The sequence below is a fragment of the Trachypithecus francoisi genome, unplaced genomic scaffold, assembly GCF_009764315.1.
Source record: "Trachypithecus francoisi isolate TF-2019V2 unplaced genomic scaffold, Tfra_2.0 Lachesis_group12, whole genome shotgun sequence".
Lineage (NCBI taxonomy): Eukaryota > Metazoa > Chordata > Mammalia > Primates > Cercopithecidae > Trachypithecus > Trachypithecus francoisi.
Genome location: NW_022681457.1, coordinates 29,801,403 through 29,821,041, shown reverse-complemented (window position 1 = coordinate 29,821,041; position 19,639 = coordinate 29,801,403). Strand labels below are relative to the sequence as shown.

The 19,639-nt window shown below is 43.1% G+C and overlaps 1 protein-coding gene across 2 annotated transcripts in view; it reads left to right on the top strand.

Moving 5' to 3' along the window:
* Positions 1-19,639, top strand: part of WLS (Wnt ligand secretion mediator) — a 135,247-nt gene that overhangs the window by 73,480 nt on the left and 42,128 nt on the right. For both annotated transcript variants that reach the window (XM_033225257.1, XM_033225258.1), the window contains exons 3-10: positions 425-549; positions 4,676-4,837; positions 6,275-6,411; positions 9,583-9,751; positions 11,284-11,381; positions 11,738-11,801; positions 14,356-14,499; positions 15,709-15,792. In XM_033225257.1, coding sequence (XP_033081148.1) covers positions 425-549; positions 4,676-4,837; positions 6,275-6,411; positions 9,583-9,751; positions 11,284-11,381; positions 11,738-11,801; positions 14,356-14,499; positions 15,709-15,792 — 983 coding nt within the window. The remainder of the gene's footprint in view (positions 1-424; positions 550-4,675; positions 4,838-6,274; positions 6,412-9,582; positions 9,752-11,283; positions 11,382-11,737; positions 11,802-14,355; positions 14,500-15,708; positions 15,793-19,639) is intronic.

Here is a 19,639-nt window from a genome sequence, read left to right as displayed (position 1 = left end):
TTGTCAGAGAGGAAAGAAAATGCAGGCAGATCTTGTATGGTTTTCAAGAACATAAGGCACTTTTTATGGAAGAAGGAAGGACCTCACCTTCCATGTGGCTTCTACAGGCAGACCTAGGACCTGTGGTATAAGTTATGGGAGGATGAGGTCTGAATATTTGCGCTCCCTCAGAGGAAGTGAGGCCCCTGTCTCTGGAAGAGTTTAAATGGAGGCTCTTGACTCTGGCAGAGTGGACATGAGAGGGCACCCAGCATTTGGCTTAGACTTTCATCCTATGACTTCTAAGTCTTCAGGTTTGGAGTTTGATAGAAATTAATATTTCTCTTTTGTAGGCTTCCATGGCAAAGCCTATAGGAATTTTTTTAGCTGTTTCTAAAATATCTTCCAAAAGCCATTTCTGAAACGTGCATCCTTTCTCTTGCAGAAGAAAATGCAGAAGTCTCCATGGACGTTTCTCTGGCTTACCGTGATGATGCCTTTGCTGAGTGGACTGAAATGGCCCATGAGAGAGTACCACGGAAACTCAAATGCACCTTCACATCTCCCAAGGTATGACCGCTTGCTGTCTAAGCCAACAGAGTTTTTATCTGGTTCTCAGGTATGTGGAAAGATTTGCTTACTTTTCCTAGGTGTGTCCCTTCTTCACATGAGGACAGCTTTGGTAATACCTGTTCTGCGGAGCATTTTCTTTCCTCTTCTCTCCTACCATGGGCCTTTCCTAACTTTGCTTTTGCCTATTACTGTTAAGATTTCCTGTGAAATAGTAAAAACATGAGGTTGAAGCCTTGGTACCTTGCCCCAGCTTTAGCCATTTTTGTCCTAAAGAGGAGAAAGATTGGGTGGTTTTATCACTGACGGTGTGACCTCAGGTAAGCTTACATAATCTGTCTGAGCTTGTTTTTCTTCTGTGAGATGAGATAAGAGTACCTACCTTAGGAGTCTTTTTAAGGGCTAGATCAAGCTTGTCCAACTCGCTGCCTGTGGACCGCAGGCAGCCCAGGACAGCTTTGAATGTGGCCCAGTGCAAATTCATTAACTTTCTTAAAACATTATAAGATTTTTTTTTGATTTTTTTTTTTTTTAGCTCATCAGCTATTGTTAGTGTATTTTATGTGTGGCTCAAGACAATTCTCCTCCTTCCAGTGTGGCCCAGGGAAACCAAAAGATTGGACACCCCTGGACTAGATGATACAATGAACGTAGGCAGGATGGCCTTGTACTTTAACATCTTGTCTGGGACATATTTGAGAGTCAAAGTGGATATTAACCAGATGGGCCACTAGGAGAAAATGTATAAACTAAGGCCCTCCATGGGCAAACCTAAGTACCTGTTGCAGTGTTTTTTGAAGCATTAGGGGAGTCTCACTCCCCCAGGTTTCCTAGAACAAAGCTACAGTAAGTGTGTTCTGAGGACCAACAGTGGCAGCATCACCTGAGAGGTTTTAGGAAAAGCATATTCCCAGGGCACACCCAAAACCTATTAAGTCAATGTCTCAGGGTAGGAGCAAGCAATCTATGTTTTAACAGTCCTTCAGTTTATTACCTTAAACTCAATGAAGGTTGAGGGCCACTGCCCTAGACCATCTGCGGAATGCTAAACTGGGGGTGGGGGAAAGGAAGGAGAGAGAGAGGAATCTTTCTTCTTAAATGCCCTAAATACTGGCAGAGGCAGGACTTTAGTACTTGAAGAAAAGTCTCTACCAGGATACAACGAATTTGTCTCTGAGACAGGAAGGTTGAGCCAGGGTCCCAGATGCCAATGTGTCTCTTTTCATTTGAACTTAGGTAAATTTGTGTCATGGGTGGCCATGTTACTCACTCCATAGTGACAGGGACGTGTGGGACACCCAGACACCCATCATGGGGGATTTTATATCTCAATTTCCATAGGGCTGTCCTCCAGAGAAAGCCATTTGTAGGTAGAAATGAGTGATAGAAACTAGAGGAAGCAGGAGGGAGGAATAGCTAACATTTTCAGATCTTTGCATGCAACGGAGAAAATTAATTAAAAATCTTTCTAGCTGTCCCTGCAAGTTGACTGCATCTTTGAAATACTGGTTGAACATCTAAGCTAGATGGCTTTTGGGTGCAGAATTGTATCCTTAGAAAAGGGAAAAGTCATTTCTCTTATTTATACACATGGAGGGCACGGAGTAGTGTGAGGGGGAAGGGTGTTTGCCTGCAACTGCTTCTTAATGACGGTTGCTTAATTATCTTAGGATGTGTTGATCCCTTGCAAGAAAGATATTAAACCTTGAAAGGTGCGAAGGAAATGAATCATCAAGTCTCTGCTTTTTGATTGCAGTGAAATTTAGTCTTGAGTCTCAAGATTAAATGAGAAATTGCTTTAAAGCTTTTCAGTCCCTGGTGGATTGTGAAGTTGAAAAAAAAAAAAGTCAAGTTGCCACCTGCTGTAATTTGTCCTAATTAGCCAGTCTCATGCTGGAGTTGGGGGAGAACTGGGGGTGGGGGAAAGGAAGGAGAGAGAGAGGAATCTTCCTTCTTAAATGCCCTAAATACTTTAGTACCTGAAGAAAAGTCTCTAACAGGATACAACGAATTGATACAACCTTCCGAGACAGGAAGGTTGAGCCAGTGTCCCAGATGCCAATGTGTCTCTTTTCATTTGAACTTAGGTAAATTTGTGTCATGGGCGGCCATGTTACTCACTCTGTAGTGACAGAGAAGTGTGGGACACCCAGAGACCCATCATGGGGGATTAGAAGTGACCCTGGAGATCATCTTACTTACCTTTCTCATTTAGGAAGACACTGAGGCCAAATGAGGCAGGGTGACCCAAGGTACCCAGCAAGGAACATGGTCTGGACTAGAATCAGAGCCTCCTGGCCTGGAGTTCAAGTCTTTATCACAGCACAACGCCTGCCTTTGGGCAGGGCCCATGTCCTTCTCCCAATTGTGCTACTTTTGGGACCCTGGGTGAGACACACACCAGATGGTATTAGACTAAGTAGGTTTTGTTCCCTTCTCCCTCAAATTCTCAATTTCCATAAATAAAATAAGGCCCTAACTGGAAACAAATCAGAAAATGTTCTCTTGCTGTTACCACAGAGGATCATCAGCCTCCTCACTGCAACCTAATCTGAGGGAGAATTAGAGCCTGTAGTGAATTTTCAGTAGTACCTGCAAAGCCTCCCTGATTTGAAAGCATAAGAAAGGAGTGGAGGGGAGAAAAAGATGATCTGTATAGGAAGAGTCATCCGACCTGCAGCTGAGGTTTGAAAAAGAAGCAGCATTCTTTCTACAGAAGAATTTTTAAAAATCAACCATGCCAACTCTAATCAACTGGTGTGTCTGACAAGAGCCGCTCACACGTTAGGGATAAAAACTGTTGACAACTGATTGGTTATGTGTGCCATGGTGGGGAAGAGGAGTTAGAAGCACCTCCCCACCTCCACCTTGCCATGTGTGTCTCTGTCTCTGTACAAAGGTCTGTTTACTGCACTCTATGCTCTGACAGTTCAGTAAGGAACCCTCCCCACCAGCCAAAATCTCAGAAGGGGCAGAGCCCCTTTCTACACACTCTTAAACTATAGACTCCTTGTTATCTTCTTTCATTTCTTCAGTGGATCTTTGCTCTGAAGATTTATGACAAATTACGGAGGGCTTGTGAATTCAGGCTTAGGAACGACAAATTAGATCTCCCCATCACTTGATCAGGAGGTACCAAGTAAACATTGAAGCTGACGTAGAAACCCAACATTGTTGGTAGACTCTCATCTTCTGTATCAGGGAAAAGTCCTGGCCTGCTGAAGCTCATTCCTCTACATGCTCATATTTACCCCTGGCCCCCACCCCTCAGCAGGTACACATAGCCGGGAGTCCTGGTGAGGTGGAGCAGAAGTTAGTTTTCCAAAAAAAGCTGTGTCCCTACTGTCTGATTTCTCTCCACCGTGCTCTGGGCAGTATCTCTTAAATTGTTTGGCACGACGTCCAAGAGGCTTTCCTAGACACTGGGCTAAATTTTCATTTCATTAAAATGTCTATTCCCTTCTGCCATCTTGGACTGTTAGGAAGCACTGGAGGCAGAAAATTCTGAGTGGTTATCTCTGGCCACTAATCTTATTATTACCTTTGTTTCTTCTGTTTCAACCTTCCCTAAATACCAAGGGCTCCTCGTGTCTTTTTTTTCCTGGCAAGTGAATAAAAAGAAAATATTTTCAGCTGCTTCTAGCTTCTCCCTCAGGCCAAAATCAGAAGAATAATTAGCCATCCTTAAAGAGTGTAATGATTGAGCAGGAGCTTCCACCTGAACGTTTAAGAAGCTGACTATTCCACAGAGCCTTAGAGGTCCCTGACGACACACTGCCGATAAAAACTCTTGTAGCCCTGGCAGACAAGATTAGTAAGATGTGAGGTTCTAATGAAGATTAAACAGCCGAGAAAAGTGTTAGGAGATAGAAGGAAGGTGTCTCTGCTTTCTACCTAAAATTTCTGGTTCTACCTTGAATATGGCTGTTGTTGTTGTTGTTTGTTTTTAGGTTGTGATAACTGCATGGACACCATGCCTCCAGTATGCCTTGTTGCTCTGTACCTCTAAGGTGTACCTTTAAGCATTAGCTGTTTAAAATTGGTGTTATGGGTCCAGGGTAACAGAATTCAGAGCCAGTCTATTGGAAATAGTGACCCTGCCTCAAACCCTCTGCTCTTCTTCCAGACTCCAGAGCATGAGGGCCGTTACTATGAATGTGATGTCCTTCCTTTCATGGAAATTGGGTCAGTGGCCCATAAGTTTTACCTTTTAAACATCCGGCTGCCTGTGAATGAGAAGAAGAAAATCAATGTGGGAATCGGGGAGATAAAGGATATCCGGTTGGTGGTAAGTGAATGTAATTGATCTTGTCATGTGTATTGGAGGGGAACTCCATCTCACTCATGGCACCTCTATGCCTCACCTGTCTCATCTGAGAAATGGGAATAATAACATACTCATGACGGCTGAGATAATAAAGTGAATTAATTTGTGTGAGAGATTACAGAAATGGAAAACAATACAATTATTGTGCTCACTTAAGATTTTAAATGGGCTTAAGATCACTTAAGATCATCATAATGATAAGATCATGATATAGTCATGCTTGCATAATGAATAACACCAAGATAAAAGTAAATTTTCTTTTTTATGTGTTTCACCTTGCAAGCACAATTGTTAAAGGGAATGGGGTGGTTCAGGTTCTTTCCATCTTATTTGTTTAATTGGGGAAAAGTTAGAACTTGCTGCAAGGAGGACCTTTCTTTTCAATCTCAACAAAGTCACAATAATTAGGTAAAGAAACAGAAAAGCATAAGAATTACCTGTAATGTCCTACTATTTAGAGAAATAGTCACTGTTCAGGTTTTGATATATCTCCTTCCAGGCTTTTTTTATACGTAGTAATTCCCTTACAAAAAGTAGGATCATATTGAACTGACTTTTTTCCTTGCTTATTTAATGGTATATGTAATATAAATTGGTGAATATAATATAAATATACTTTACAATATTGGTTAGCATTTTATAGAATAGATTTACCTTAACACTTACCAATCTCAACATATTGGCCATCTAGGATATCTGCAGCTTTCTAATGAAAAGCTTAAAAAAAAAAAAAAAATTGATCATGTACTTAATCATTATCTTAGCATAGGGAAAAAGCTCTTGTAGCCCTAATAGACCAGATTAGTAAGATGTGAGGGTCGAATGAGGATTAAATGGCCAAGAGAGGTGTTAAGAGATAGAGGATATCTCTGCTTTTTACCTAAAATTTCTGGTTCTACCTCAAATGTGGCTTTTTTGGGGGGTACACTGTAGGGGTGGTAGCTGGGTAGATATCATACACCCTGTGGGCCCTATTAATCCGTACCTGCCCTATTAATCCATACCTCTAAAGTGTACCTTTAGGCATTAGCATTTTAAAATCAGTGGGATGAGTCCAAAGTAAGATAATTCAGTCTCTTGGAAACAGTGACCCTGCCCCAAAGCCCCATGCTCTTCTTTCAGACCCCAGAGCATGAAAGCCATTACTGTGACTAGGATGCCCTCTTTTTTCCTCTGGTCTCAGGTCCATAGCACAGGGATCTTTTAATATGTATTTCTATTATCTCTGAGGAGAGGCCAAGGGTGTATGAGGGCAGTGCATGCTATGAATGTGAAAGCTCTTGATCATGAACATTTGCAGACAAGGTCTCCACTTACCTCTCCCACAAACACATTTGCTAGTAGAAGGAAATGCTAAGATAATATTCACCTTCAAAATTATCACTGGTCTCTGCCTAGGGGATCCACCAAAATGGAGGCTTCACCAAGGTGTGGTTTGCCATGAAGACCTTCCTTACGCCCAGCATCTTCATCATTATGGTGTGGTATTGGAGGAGGATCACCATGATGTCCCGACCCCCAGTGCTTCTGGAAAAGTAAGAGCTGGTTTTGGAGTGCTCTTCAGGAATACTGGCTTCTCATGATCTACCAAGCTCTTGCTTTTGCTTGTGTCCAGTTCAAGCAGCCAGTGTGTGACTTAGGCCAGTGATTTGACCAGGAGTCATCCTGGACTCCTTTTTCTCCTGCAGCTTTCCTACGCAAGTTGTTATTAACTTAATTCTCAGGGTTCTACCTCTCTCACCTTTCTGGCTCTTTTTAATTAATTAATTTATTTTTTGGAGACAAGGTCTCACTCTGTTGTCCAGGCTGGAGTGCAGTGCTGGGATCTCAGCTCGCTGCAGCCTTGACTTTACAGGCTCCAGTAATCATCCCATCTCAGCTTCCCGGTAGCTAGAACCACAGGTGTATACTCCCCAGCTAGTTTTTTGTATTTTTTGTAGAGATAGGGTTTCACTCTGTTGCCCAGGCTCATCTCGAACTCCTGAGCTCAAGTGATTTGCCTGCTTCAGCTTCCCGAAGTGCTGGGATTACAGGTGTGAGCCACTGCGCCCAGCTGACCTTTCCGGCTCTTTAACCTGTCTTTGCTCTTCGGGATATTCCGTGGTCAGAATCAGATACTTGTCTGTGTTGTAGTGAAGAAACTGCCCTAAGCCCAGCTCCTCTCACTTAAAGAAAGACAGTGCTCCTGCAGATGTACCTACTTTCCCTCCACATCATTGACTTCTCCCTTTCTGCTGGATTCTTTCTATTAATATACAAACATGCCCTGCCATCTCCCCTTCTTAGACAAAATTCTCCCATTTCCCACTTCTCCCTGAAGCTACATACCCTTTTTCTGCCCCTCATTACAGCAATGCTTCTCAAAAACCTTGTGCATATATTTGTCCTCTCCTCTGTTCTCTCTTGAGTCCATTCCAGTCTGGATTCATCACCACCACTTTACTAAAACTGCTTTTCACAGGATCACCAACAACCGTCATAGTCCAAATCCAAAGGTCATATTTTAGTCCTCACTTTTTTTTTTTTTTTTACTCATCCCAGCATCTGACATAATTGATCAGTTTTTCTTCCCAGAGTCTCCTCTACCCTTTTGTTGGTCATTCTTCTTTGCTGACCAGCATTTAGGCTCCATTTCTGTCTCCTTCCATCTTTCCAGCCTCTTAGATGTTGGGACTGGGGTACCTGCTTTGGACCTCTTCTCTTTATTAGCTGTGCTTTCCTCAGGGGTGATCTCACCTACCTTCGTGGTCTGAAAAATCATCTGCTCTCTGATGACTCTTAATCTATATCTTTAGCCTCAGCCTCTCCCAACTCTGGACCCAAATATTCCAGCTCTTTACTTAATGTCTTCATTTGCATTGAAAATGTCACATGTACCAAGGACAACACTTGATTGTGTCCCACTTCCAACCTGTTCCCTCCCAGAATCCCCATTTCAGTAAATGGCAACTCCATCTTTTCAGTTGCTCAAACTGGGAATGAGGCAGTGAGTCATCCTGTATGTCTGTTTTTCACACTTCTCATCCAACTCATCAGGGAGTCTCACCATTTCCACTGCTGCCACCCTAATCTAACTAACCCACAATCGCTTCTCACCTGGATCAGTGGGAACAGCCTTGCAACCCCTCTCCTTGCTTCCACCACGCGCCTCCCTGCAGCCTATTCACAGGATAGCCGGAGTGCCCCCTTTCCGGTGTTAATCAGATCCTGTCACTCCTCTGCTCAAAGCTCTCCACTGGCTTTTCATCTCCTTTGCCCTGACCTATAAGCCCCTTGATAACTGGGTGCCTTCCACCTCTGATCTTGTCATTGTCCTCTCCAACACCTACCAGCCCCCTTTACTGTGCTCAAACCCTCACCCCAGGGCCTTCACACTTGCTGATCTCTTCATCTGTTCACCTTATGTAAAATCACAACCCCATTGCTCTCCACTCTCTTGCCTAGCTTTTTTTTTCATGATGCTTATTCATTTATTTATTATCTTTTTCTTATACTCCCTCTCTCACTGCATCTCTATGCAAGCATCACAAGAGCAGAATCCTTGCTCATTTTGTTCACAGTTATATTCTCAGCATCTCAGAATAGTGACTGACACATAGTAGGAGTTTAATAAATATTTTTTGAGTGAATGAATCATGTCACTCCATTGTTTAAACTTTTTATTGGATTCCAATAAAAAGTCTCTTCAAGATACATTTCAGTTCTCTAGTGGGATATGCAAGTTTCTTCATGAGCACAGCCCTCTTTGTTTCTCTGGTCTCATGTCCTGTCATTTCCTGATGTGCCACATGCAGATCCCCAAATGCACCAGGTTCTTCCAGGCCTCTGTGCCTCCATCCAGGCTCTGCCCTCTCCTCCAAACACCCTTTCCACGTCCCTTACCTTGACTCACAACTCAGCTCCATTCCTGTCTGTGTCAAAGTCAGAAGTCCTGGTAGCAGCCTTCTATGCTTTAAAACTCTATGATATTCCTGATCCTGTTCTATTCAATTGTCTCTTTATCTGGCTCCTCTACTAACTGTATCTCCCGTGAGTGAAAAAACAGGTCCTGTTCATTTAGGATTCTACAGTGCTAACACAATGCCTGGTACGTGATCTGTGCTTAATTAACATATGTGTTTCAAGGGGATGGAAAAAAGTATGAATAAATCAGTGACATAAGAATTACATTTTAATAGAGAATTGGCAGTTCTTAGTGTGACGGGAAGAGTAAAATAAAAGCTAAACAAGCAGTCAAGAGAATTTACATTTCAAATGTGTTTGGAGTCATGTATTATTGAAACAAATATGCTTATATAATTCATCATTGCTGAGGATATCACAATAATAACGAGTGTTCTTAATGATCAGATGAATGATAACCTGAATAGGTGAAAGAGGACAATTATATTCACTGAGGCCTGGGTGAGAAGGCAAGGGGACACAGACATTATAGGAAGCTCTTCATCTGCAGTGGTACCAAAGTAAAGTGTGGGGCATTAAGGAGGTCAGATTCACTTCCATAGAGAGGTTGGCGTAGCACTCTTTCATTCTGCAGCAGTGTGAACTACATAGGACATTTTGCATCTCTGTGCAGAAGAAATTGATCATATGGCTTCAGACCCAATAAGTAACATCTCATGTCTCAAAACTGACTTCTGGGAATTGTTTGAAAATCTGCCCTCCAGATGAATGAAGTGGCTGTTCTGATATTTTCTCACCATCAGAGTCATCTTTGCCCTTGGGATTTCCATGACCTTTATCAACATCCCAGTAGAATGGTTTTCCATCGGGTTCGACTGGACCTGGATGCTGCTGTTCGGTGACATCCGACAGGGCATCTTCTATGCGATGCTTCTGTCCTTCTGGATCATCTTCTGTGGCGAGCACATGATGGTAAGAGCCCCTGCGAGGGACAGACGTCTGTACCAGCTGCTCCGTGCAGGCTGCCAAGCTGACACCTGCCCCCCTTTGCCTCTAGTCAGCAGTGGGTGAGACAGAATAAACTAGTAGTTACAAGTGGGAACTCTGGAGGCAGACCCCTCTGGTTCACATTCCTGCTTCACCTCCTGCTGACCAGCTGAGTGGCTTTAGGCAAATGACATTCTCACTCTGAATCTCAGGTCCCTCATCTATAAAATGGGATGTCAAGGCCTAATGCATGGGGTTTTTGTGAGAACTGAATGAGAGAATGTGAGTAACTTAAGATAAACACACACATTCTAATGATTAGTATTATTTCTTGCCCTTGAGCTTGAGTTTCTTGTCTGCTGGCTTCTGCCCTGCTTGTCCTGTCCCCAGGAATACAGGTTAACCACCAGAGAATGTGGACCTGGCTCTTTTCAGCTGGCAACGTGTCCAGGTGGCCTAGTAACCCCTATTACTCGGAAATACAGACCTTCCTGGTCTCCTCAGTTTGCACAGACACCAAATCATATTTCAAGAGGGCCTGAAGGTACCATGGTTAAAAATAAGAATGGTGTCGTCATCACATTGTGGCTAAGATGATATGCCAGCTGGAACTTGGTCTTCGTGTCAGGCACATGGGCTTCATAGCAGAGTGGACTGTTTTTAAATTCCATTATGGCTCAGTCATAAAAACCAGACCTCTGAAGTCCTGCCGCTCTTCCAGCAGAGCAGTGTGAGAGCAGAGAGAGAGAGACTTCTGCCTACTGCTAAACTGTCTACATTAGGGGGTCTTTCCCCATGAGGGGTCCTCCAGCAGAGATGCGCTAAGAATGCGGCCTCAACATCAGGGCTTGGGAGTGGAGGGAACTTGGTCCAGCACTAGGAAGCCAGCCAAGGATTGTCCACATGGAGCTGGTGTGGACTGACGCACCTGGGGCCCCGCCTGGAGGCTAAGATCATCTTTGCTTTCCCTTTTTTCTCATTCTACATTCCTTCCTTTTCTTTCTCTTGGTGTCTTTGTTTATCAAGGAGAATCATTGCTGGTTTTAATAAGGATGGGGAGAAAATATGCCTGTTTTCCTAACCATAAGAGACACATTTCACACATTTAAATGCTTTAATGTCTTTACTTTGTCTTCTGGGGATCAGTCACTTTTATAAACACAAGTTACAAGTCACATAGAAATTTAATTCAGAATGAGTTATTTTGTGGACCACAAAGTGTCCTCTGCCTGGGAGCTGAGGCCATTCTTTGTGTTCCCATGGCATCCTGTTCTTATTACTCTCAGAGCCCTTATGGCTGGGCTTTGTCATGTTCTGCATATGTGCCAGACTCCCCCACAGAGGTGAGTTCCTGAAGAAGAGATTTTCATCTTCTTTGTTCTCATATACCTAGAGTCTAGCATAGTGCTTGATACGTAATAGGTGGTCATCAGGTGTCCTTCGAATGCTGACTCCCCCATAGAATTGCTTGGTCTTCCTCTCCCCTCTATCTCCCTTCTCAATTTGGTTTTCCTCAGGATCAGCACGAGCGGAACCACATTGCAGGGTATTGGAAGCAAGTCGGACCCATTGCCGTTGGTTCCTTCTGCCTCTTCATATTTGACATGTGTGAGAGGTGAGCAGGTGTTTATGGGACACTGAGCCAAACTGTGCATCACCACGCCCACTCCTGTCACTTTAGGAGGAGTGTTGGAGAATGGTGGTCGGGAACCTTTGGTATGGAAGCATTGGACGTGGTCACATCCTCAGACAAGGTCTGGGATCAAATCAAATGCACAGCTCTTTACAGTTGCAAAATGTTTGGGCTGATGTATTCTACAAGCTTCATTTCTCTTTAGGATCTCTGTAATGTTTTTAGCCTAAATACAGCCCTCACCCCTGCAGCTGAAAAGCTAAGAATACGTGAAAAGGAAAGTTCCCGTTTGCCTTTGTATTAATTTGTCTTGCCTTTCCATCTCATTTTCTTTGTAGAGGGGTACAACTCACGAATCCCTTCTACAGTATCTGGACTACAGATGTTGGAACAGAGCTAGCCGTATCCTTCCTTGATGGGTTCAGGGTTTTATTTCTTCCCCTAGCCACCCAGTCCCCAAGATCATTTTCTAAGCCTCTGCTGATGCTCCCCATATGTACTCAGCCAGGGCTTTGATTCTCAGGCCAATTATAACAGCACAATTAAGGCTGATAATAAGAATTCCTGCTTGCTTTCAAGCCTGGGTGACAGCAGGCAAAATGAGAAGGTCGCAGCCCATCCTCCCAGCAGAGGGATCCGAGTTTCTGGGCTTACTGCAGCCTGTCTGAATTATCTGTTATACACTGTTTACTGCAGACTGAAGCATGACTAGCTTTTCCCTGGAGCCACGGAGGTTCATCTCTGGGCCCCTGTGGGAGAACCTGTTTCTGAAATTGCCTACGTGCGAGACTTCTTACAGTGACCTTGGTGTGCTGGCAAATCACACTGCTGCTATTCATTCCTGAGACCAAGTGAAGATAAGGCTAAAGTGATTAGTTCCAGAGGAGTCGCCGAGGCTTCTGGTTGGTTGGCATAAACTCTAAGTCTTCTTCATGAAGCAGAAGTGACAGTCTTAGCTTATCCCTTTTAGGATGCTGGATTTAAATATTTTATCTTCTGGAATAGTATGTGAAATGCTCTTGGGAGAAAAAGACTCTGCTCTGGAGTGGAGAGAAAGGCCTGGGTTGTATTCTTCCTTGATGGCTCATATCTTGCCGTGTGCTAAGGAATATGCTTTGTCTTGCCACGATGTCTATATTGGTTTCTTAGTGTCACAAGAACATTGTGAGCAAACTAAATCTGTAGTATCATTACCTCAAAGATGAGAGAGAAGCTCTACCCTTCCTCCATTATGCCACCACCAAATGTTAGCTGCACAACAAGGAGAATGTTTATAATGTTAAATCTAGTTCAACTTTTTAATTTTATAAATATGATGGCGTGAGTAAAATTTCAAGTCCTGCAGAAAATAACTATATTCCCTTCATTCCAGGATACTGTTCATTATAGGAAAGAAGGAGAAACTGCATTAGATATTATATTATTTAATGAAATATGCATGCCAAGTTCGTACTTATTAAATGCTTTTAAAAATAGACAATTTGAGCCAGGTGTGGTGGCTCATGCCTGTAATCCCAGCACTTTGGGAGGCTGAGGCCAGCGGATCACCTGAGCTTGGGAGTTCAAGACCAGCCTGACCAACATGGATAAACTCCGTCTCTATTAAAAATATAAAATTAGCCAGGTGTGGTGGTGCAAGCCCATAATCCCAGCTACTTGGGAGGCTGAGGCAGGAGAATCGCTTGAACCCGGAAGGAGAAGGTTGTGGTGAGCTGAGATTGTGCCATTGTACTCCAGCCTAGGCAACAAAAGCAAAACTCTGTCTCAAAAAAAAAGGCAATTTGGGTAGAGTTGTTGTAGTGGAAAGGGGTTGGAATCAGGTCACCTGGCTTCCAAGGCAGCTCACACTACCCCAGACCTTGGTGGTTCTCAGATTGACTCTAAAGGCAGGTCAGCCCCCCCTAGTGGGTCTCAAGTATACTGGCAGCAACCCAAACTCCCATCTGTGCCATGTGTCCTTCAATCCCCATTCTGTTGGACAAGATTTTCTTTTTTTTTTTTTTTTTTTTTTTTTGAGACGAGTCTCGCGCTGTCACCCAGGCTGGAGTGCTGTGGCCGGATCTCAGCTCACTGCAAGCTCCGCCTCCCGGGTTCACGCCATTCTCCTGCCTCAGCCTCCCGAGTAGCTGGGACTACAGGCGCCGCCACCTCGCCCGGCTAGTTTTTTGTAGTTTTTAGTAGAGACGGGGTTCACCGTGTTAGTCAGGATGGTCTCGATCTCCTGACCTCGTGATCCGCCCGTCTCGGCCTCCCAAAGTGCTAGGATTACAGGCTTGAGCCACCGCGCCCGGCCTTGTTGGACAAGATTTTCTGTGGTGACAGAAGACTGCAAGTAGTCCTTCTTCCCTGGTTTCACTTTAAGACCTTCAAGCCCATGCCCAGGGCCCCTGCACTGAGCCCCCACGTATCTTCTCGTCAATTATGCCAGAGCATCTCAATCTCATTCTTATAAAACTCCAAGGACGAGCCCAGTGGTTTCCAAACATAGTCATACTCGATGTCCTAGCCCCGGAAAATCTGATTCCATATATCTGGGGAGGAAGCTGGGGATCTACATTTGAACTCTTCTGGTGATTTTAATATGGTTTTTCATCTGATCCATAGTGACCAATATATGCTTTATTAGTGCTTTTCAAATTTATTGTGTATACGAATCTCCTGGGGACCTGGTTAAAAGGCAGATTCTGATTCCTTAGGTCTACGGTAGGGCCTAGATTCTTCATTTCTTTTCTTACTTGGTTTAGAAAGCAATATTGAACACCTCCCTCTGTGGTACTATTGTGTCAAGAAACCTATCACTGGCATTAGAATGTCAGGTTTGAATAATTTATCCCCTTGAAAGTTTCCTATGTATTTGGAGACAAAACAAGTATTGCCAACAGACCTGGGGAGAAGTGCCTGGGCCCGCTGAGCTTGGCCTTGGCTAGCCGTTGTTTCCTTTACTGGACACTACCAGATGGCCTTCATCATCGTGGCTGGAATCTGCCTCTGCCTCTACTTCCTGTTTCTATGCTTCATGGTATTTCAGGTGTTTCGGAACATCAGTGGGAAGCAGTCCAGCCTGCCAGCTATGAGCAAAGTCCGGCGGCTACACTATGAGGTGGGCAGATTTCTTGGCTCGTTCTGGAACTGGTGCTTGCTTATCTTTCTGCTTGATGTGTAAACACACACACCCCGGAAATAGAAAGCCTTAACTTTGAAATACACATTGAGAGATTCTCATGTAGGATCTCTGGGCAAACTTAGAGGCCAAATCTTACTCTGAGAAGCATCTAGCTGGCCTGTCTAAATCTTGGTGTTTTCTGTGGTACAAATGTGCTTCCATTTCCAATAAGGAGTAAATTTGTTCAGCCAGTTCTTCAGCTTGGTGATGGAATGTAGGTACATACTAGATGGGAGACTGGACTATGGCAGAACTGGGATTTGGTTGGGATGAGGCTTTAGTCAAAGTTCTGTCCCAAAATCAACCCTGTCCTGTAATTAAACAGGGTTTAGTCCAGGTGATCTGATTTCCAGACTCTTAACAGGCCACATTCCCCTAAAATATCCAGCAGATGCTCAGACAGTTCAGTAATCTCTGTTTATAGATTATGTTCCTCATTCAAGAGAAACACTTAACATCCTCAAATCCCCAATGCAAGCAACACATCCTTGATTTATCAGGGATCCCTTGGGTTCATGCCTAAGTGGCTGTCCTTGGAGAAACAAGCCTGATTCCTGTATGAAAAGAGAAGCAGAAACTACAGAACCTCAGAGTTTTTATATGCAGTAGATCTTGCGCATAAGAGCCCCTGAATAATAGGCCTCCCTCCTTGAAACACAGGTTCTCTTATCCTGCTCTCAGGAAACCACAGGCACTTTCTAAGGCTTGCCTGTCTCCAGAGCTGGAGTGACATGAGAAAATTCAACCAAATCCACTTCATGTTGATTAATATGCACAATTCTTTTTGTTCATTGGAGCAGAATTTTATTACAACCACAGAAAACTTGGACTTGGTAACTTTGAACCCTTGCAGAGAAGCATAACCAGCTTAGCAGGGAAATTAGCAGCCTCACGACGTGTTGTGAATAGAATTTCCCAGGCTCTCCTATCGCTGCTTTATGAGTGATAAGAACATAGGAAATATTTGACCCAAGAAATTTTCAGCCACACTCACCTCTGCAGAAGAAATATTACTATGGGAAATCATTTTACTGTCATTCTTAGGGATTTGGTTTTAGAGATTTCTTTAAGCTTTTTATAGATTTATATAGTGAGAAAAGGATTGGTAGCTGATGGAGTATTAAACTACTCTTTCTTTTCTAATAGGGGCTAATTTTTAGGTTCAAGTTCCTTATGCTTATCACCTTGGCCTGCGCTGCCATGACTGTCATCTTCTTCATCGTTAGTCAGGTAAGTGGACCCTGAGATGTCAAGGTGAGAATGTCTCTGCAGAGGTCCTCTACCCTGCACAGAAATTTGATAGAGCTACTGAGGAAAGGAGCAGAGAAGTCATAATTCTGGACAGCTAGTCAAGCCATATTCTTCTGGGTCTTGATATCACCTGGCCAAATGGACTAAATTTTCTCTTTCCATAAAACTTTGTAGAAGATAAAAGTTTCTAAATAAATTAAAAGCCTACAGCCAAATTGAAGGGCACATATTTTATTTACTTATGAGAATAAACTTATCAAGCCCTGTAGCACAACACTAAAGCATAAATTTGACTCTATTTTTATCTAGCATTAACATAGCTCCTTATACAGTCCATCAGCTATTCCTTGTAATAATTATATTGCCACTTAAATATGAAATGTAATTCAGAAGTCCCTTTGATAGCATCTTGTCTTTTTACTGGTTATTTCCAAAACTCAAAATTTTGCTATACTTGAAAATCTCAACAATGATAATAATTTAAAAATATTCATAACTTGTTTTGAAGGGTGGGAAGTACTCTTTAAGTCTAATATATCTATTATTCATTTGAGCTTCACAGAAATCCTGTGAGGTAACTAGGGCAGGAATTGTTATCCTAGATTGCTAGAATGTGATCTCTAATAGCTTTGGAGAAAGTTTTCATTAATGCTGTTTTCTAGCTGGATGGATTACTTAACAGTTCTAAGGTTTAGTTTTCTTATCTGCAAAATAAATATAACAGTAGACCCACAGAAGGTTGCTGTAATGATCACACGAAGTAATATTTACAAAGAGGGATGCATTCGGAGAAATGCATCATTATGTGAGTTCCTCATTAAGGGAACATCATAGAGACTACTTACACAAACCTAGATGGTATAGCTTGCTACATACCTAGGCCATATGGTGTAACCTATTGCCTCTAGGCTACTCACCTGTACAGTATGTTCCTCTACTGACCACTGCAGGCAATTGTAACACAATGGTAAGTATTTGTATATTTCAAACATATCTAAACATGGAAAAATACAGAAAAAAGATGGTGTTACAATCTTACAGGACCACCATCATCTATGTGGTCTGTTGTTGACTAAACCATCATTGTGGCACCCAAATGTAATTAGCAGAGCAACGGGCACATTGTAAGCATGAATAGCTGTGTTCTTATGAACAGCAAGAAGGCTGAATGTCTTTCTTGCCAAAGGACATGCAATAAGTTAGAGATCAGAAGCCAGTCCTTCTGACTCTTTTGCCAGTGCTTTGTCATTTAGCCAAAATGGAGGATTTCAGCAGTGCAGATAGTCTCTTAGGACATGACTTGCTCCATTCTGCTAGGAAGTTTCCCTAGTACAGGGACTCCTAACCATTTTTGTATACGGACCCCTATAGCAACCTGATGAAGGCTACGAGTCTCCTCTTAGAATGTTTTCTAATAAGTAAAATAAAATACTTTGAATTTCAAAGGGAATCATCTCTATATATTATATGTAATATATATTTACAGTAAAACATGCTACAGGTATATTACAGATTTATATCTACAACTGTAACTGATGTGAAAATATGATTCCTATTGAGAAAATCACAGTAGTACTAACACTAGAGGGATTTTTCTGCATCTGTAATTGAAGTAAACATTATCTTTCAGTTAGGGACTAGTGAAAATAAAGATACAATTTTTTCTATTCTAGTTTATGGACCCCTTGAATTCTATCCAAGGACACCCAAGGGAACCCCAAGTTCGGAGCCTCTAGAGCCCTGTTGTTGGCTGGGCCACTGGGGAGTGTTAGTGTTGCTAGCTCTACTGAGGTTGAAATGAACATGGAAAAAATAAAACTGATATACATATATGTTTTTGTAAGTTCTGTTCACCACATCTGCTTTGACCTATAACACTGCTGTGTTTGTATCAGGTTGTTTGTTTATAAAACCCTGGAACCTTCGCTTTCCACTCCACTCTGAAAGAGTTTTTTATTCTACCAGCTAAGGCTCAAACATCCATATTCAAACAAGAGTGTCTGAGGCCTGACTTCTCCCGTGGCTGTTCCCTCTTATGACAAAAATGCTTTTCAGTTCCTCCAGTCCCTCAGTAGTGCACAGTGGCACTTGACACAGCCAGGTCTGCAAGGGTGAGAGGGCACGGAGCACTTCCTTGGAGAAACAGAATCTCAAGGAAGATGGGTTGAGGCATAAAAGGCAATTTCAAGATGTGTTTTCAGGAAGGCAGAAAGAAGGGTGCTTTTGGTCCTAAGGCCACACACAGGTCCTTGTGCCAATCTGGGATGCTGGCGTCATTCTCCCCACACTGCCTCATGTATGTCTTGCCTCTGTGGGGAGTGCCTTCCACCTGAAGTCAAGAAGGACTGATCCCTGAAGCAGCTGCGTGTTGCCAGGATTTAACCTTGTACATGTTTAATTAGTGTACTTCTTACAGCAAAGGAAGCCATCTTCCAAGGAGCATAGTTTGTGGCTTTTCTTTGGAGAAAAAGATTAATATTCTATTGCCTCAGTATTTTCTAATACAGCTTCAGCCTGTGGCTGGCTTTTTATATCTGCTGTGACAGTCAGCCCGGAGTGGATTTCAACTCTAAGGGGGTAGCAATGAGGCCTTTTGAATTCCATTAGCTCCTCACATTCCTCCTGCTGGGTTTTTTTTTTAAAGATTTATTTATAGACATCTAAGACGTTTTCCGGCATAACTCTCAGTGTCCCAGGTACTGTATTAATATAGTCATCAGAGGATTTATTTTTTAATGTCATTTTGGAATGTCAGAGCAATGAGCTCACCTGAAAGGAAACCTATTGGGTAACTTTTTGAAATGGATCCCAGCCTTAGGTAAAAGGAATGTATTAAAACCCCCATTATACTCTCGGGCTTGCTGTGGGAGAGCTTGCATTTAAGCCTCATGAAATATAATGCGAGGGGATCTCGCCAGGATATTGAAGCTCTGAGGCCAGGAATGAAAGGCGACGGGAAGCTGTGGAATGCAGTGACCTTGAGGCTTTGTAGCTGGGTACTGAGGTGCAGTCTTTTAATGCCTGCCATTTTAATGGCCTCAGTCATAGCAACCAAGAGATGGTACATCGCAGTCTGGTATTTCAGCCCCTTCCCTCTGGAAAATAAAGAGGTGTTCCATTTAGAGGTGGCGGCAGTAGGGAACAGAAGTGCAGTGCAGGGGAGAAGGTCACCGACCTTCATTAAGGGGACCCCCAGGTGCCTGACATTCAGGTCAAGCCACATGCAGCAAACTCCCAGAGAGCCTGTCCCCAGCTCTTTTGTGTGTGTGTGATCACTTCATTCTGTTACTTACAGAGGAAATGTTTCCGGTAAGAGAGCCTGGGTCTGGGATTTGGAAATCTTGTTGTTAAGTGGAATGTTGGTTGTCAAGACTACTGGGTGTAAAGGGATTTGACCTTCACTTGGCTCCAGGGGTATAATTGGGTGGTTTCACACAAAAGTAAATTGTTCAAATGTAAAATCAGGAAAAACAGGGAGTTTTAGAAAGAAGACTTACGCAGAGGGTGAGATTTGGGAATTTTTTTGGTGGGGGAGTTTTGGCGGAGGGGGGCTGGGGCTACCTGATTTTTCTCTCAAAGTTAAAAGGGGGAGACTGTTACCTCCGCCTTGGCATTAGTATGATTTTGGATTTACAAGGCCTCCTCTGTTGAGGCCACTTATTGTGGTACATATTGGTGGGAATGTGCTCAGAGCTGAGGATGTCTCAGGCATGAATAATTGGGAGAGGAGAGGGAAAAACAAGCTGGCCATCAAAGGGTAGAGTTACACTATCTATACCGTTTATTTCTGCAGTTCAACTCTTTGCCCACGGCAGGAAACACCACA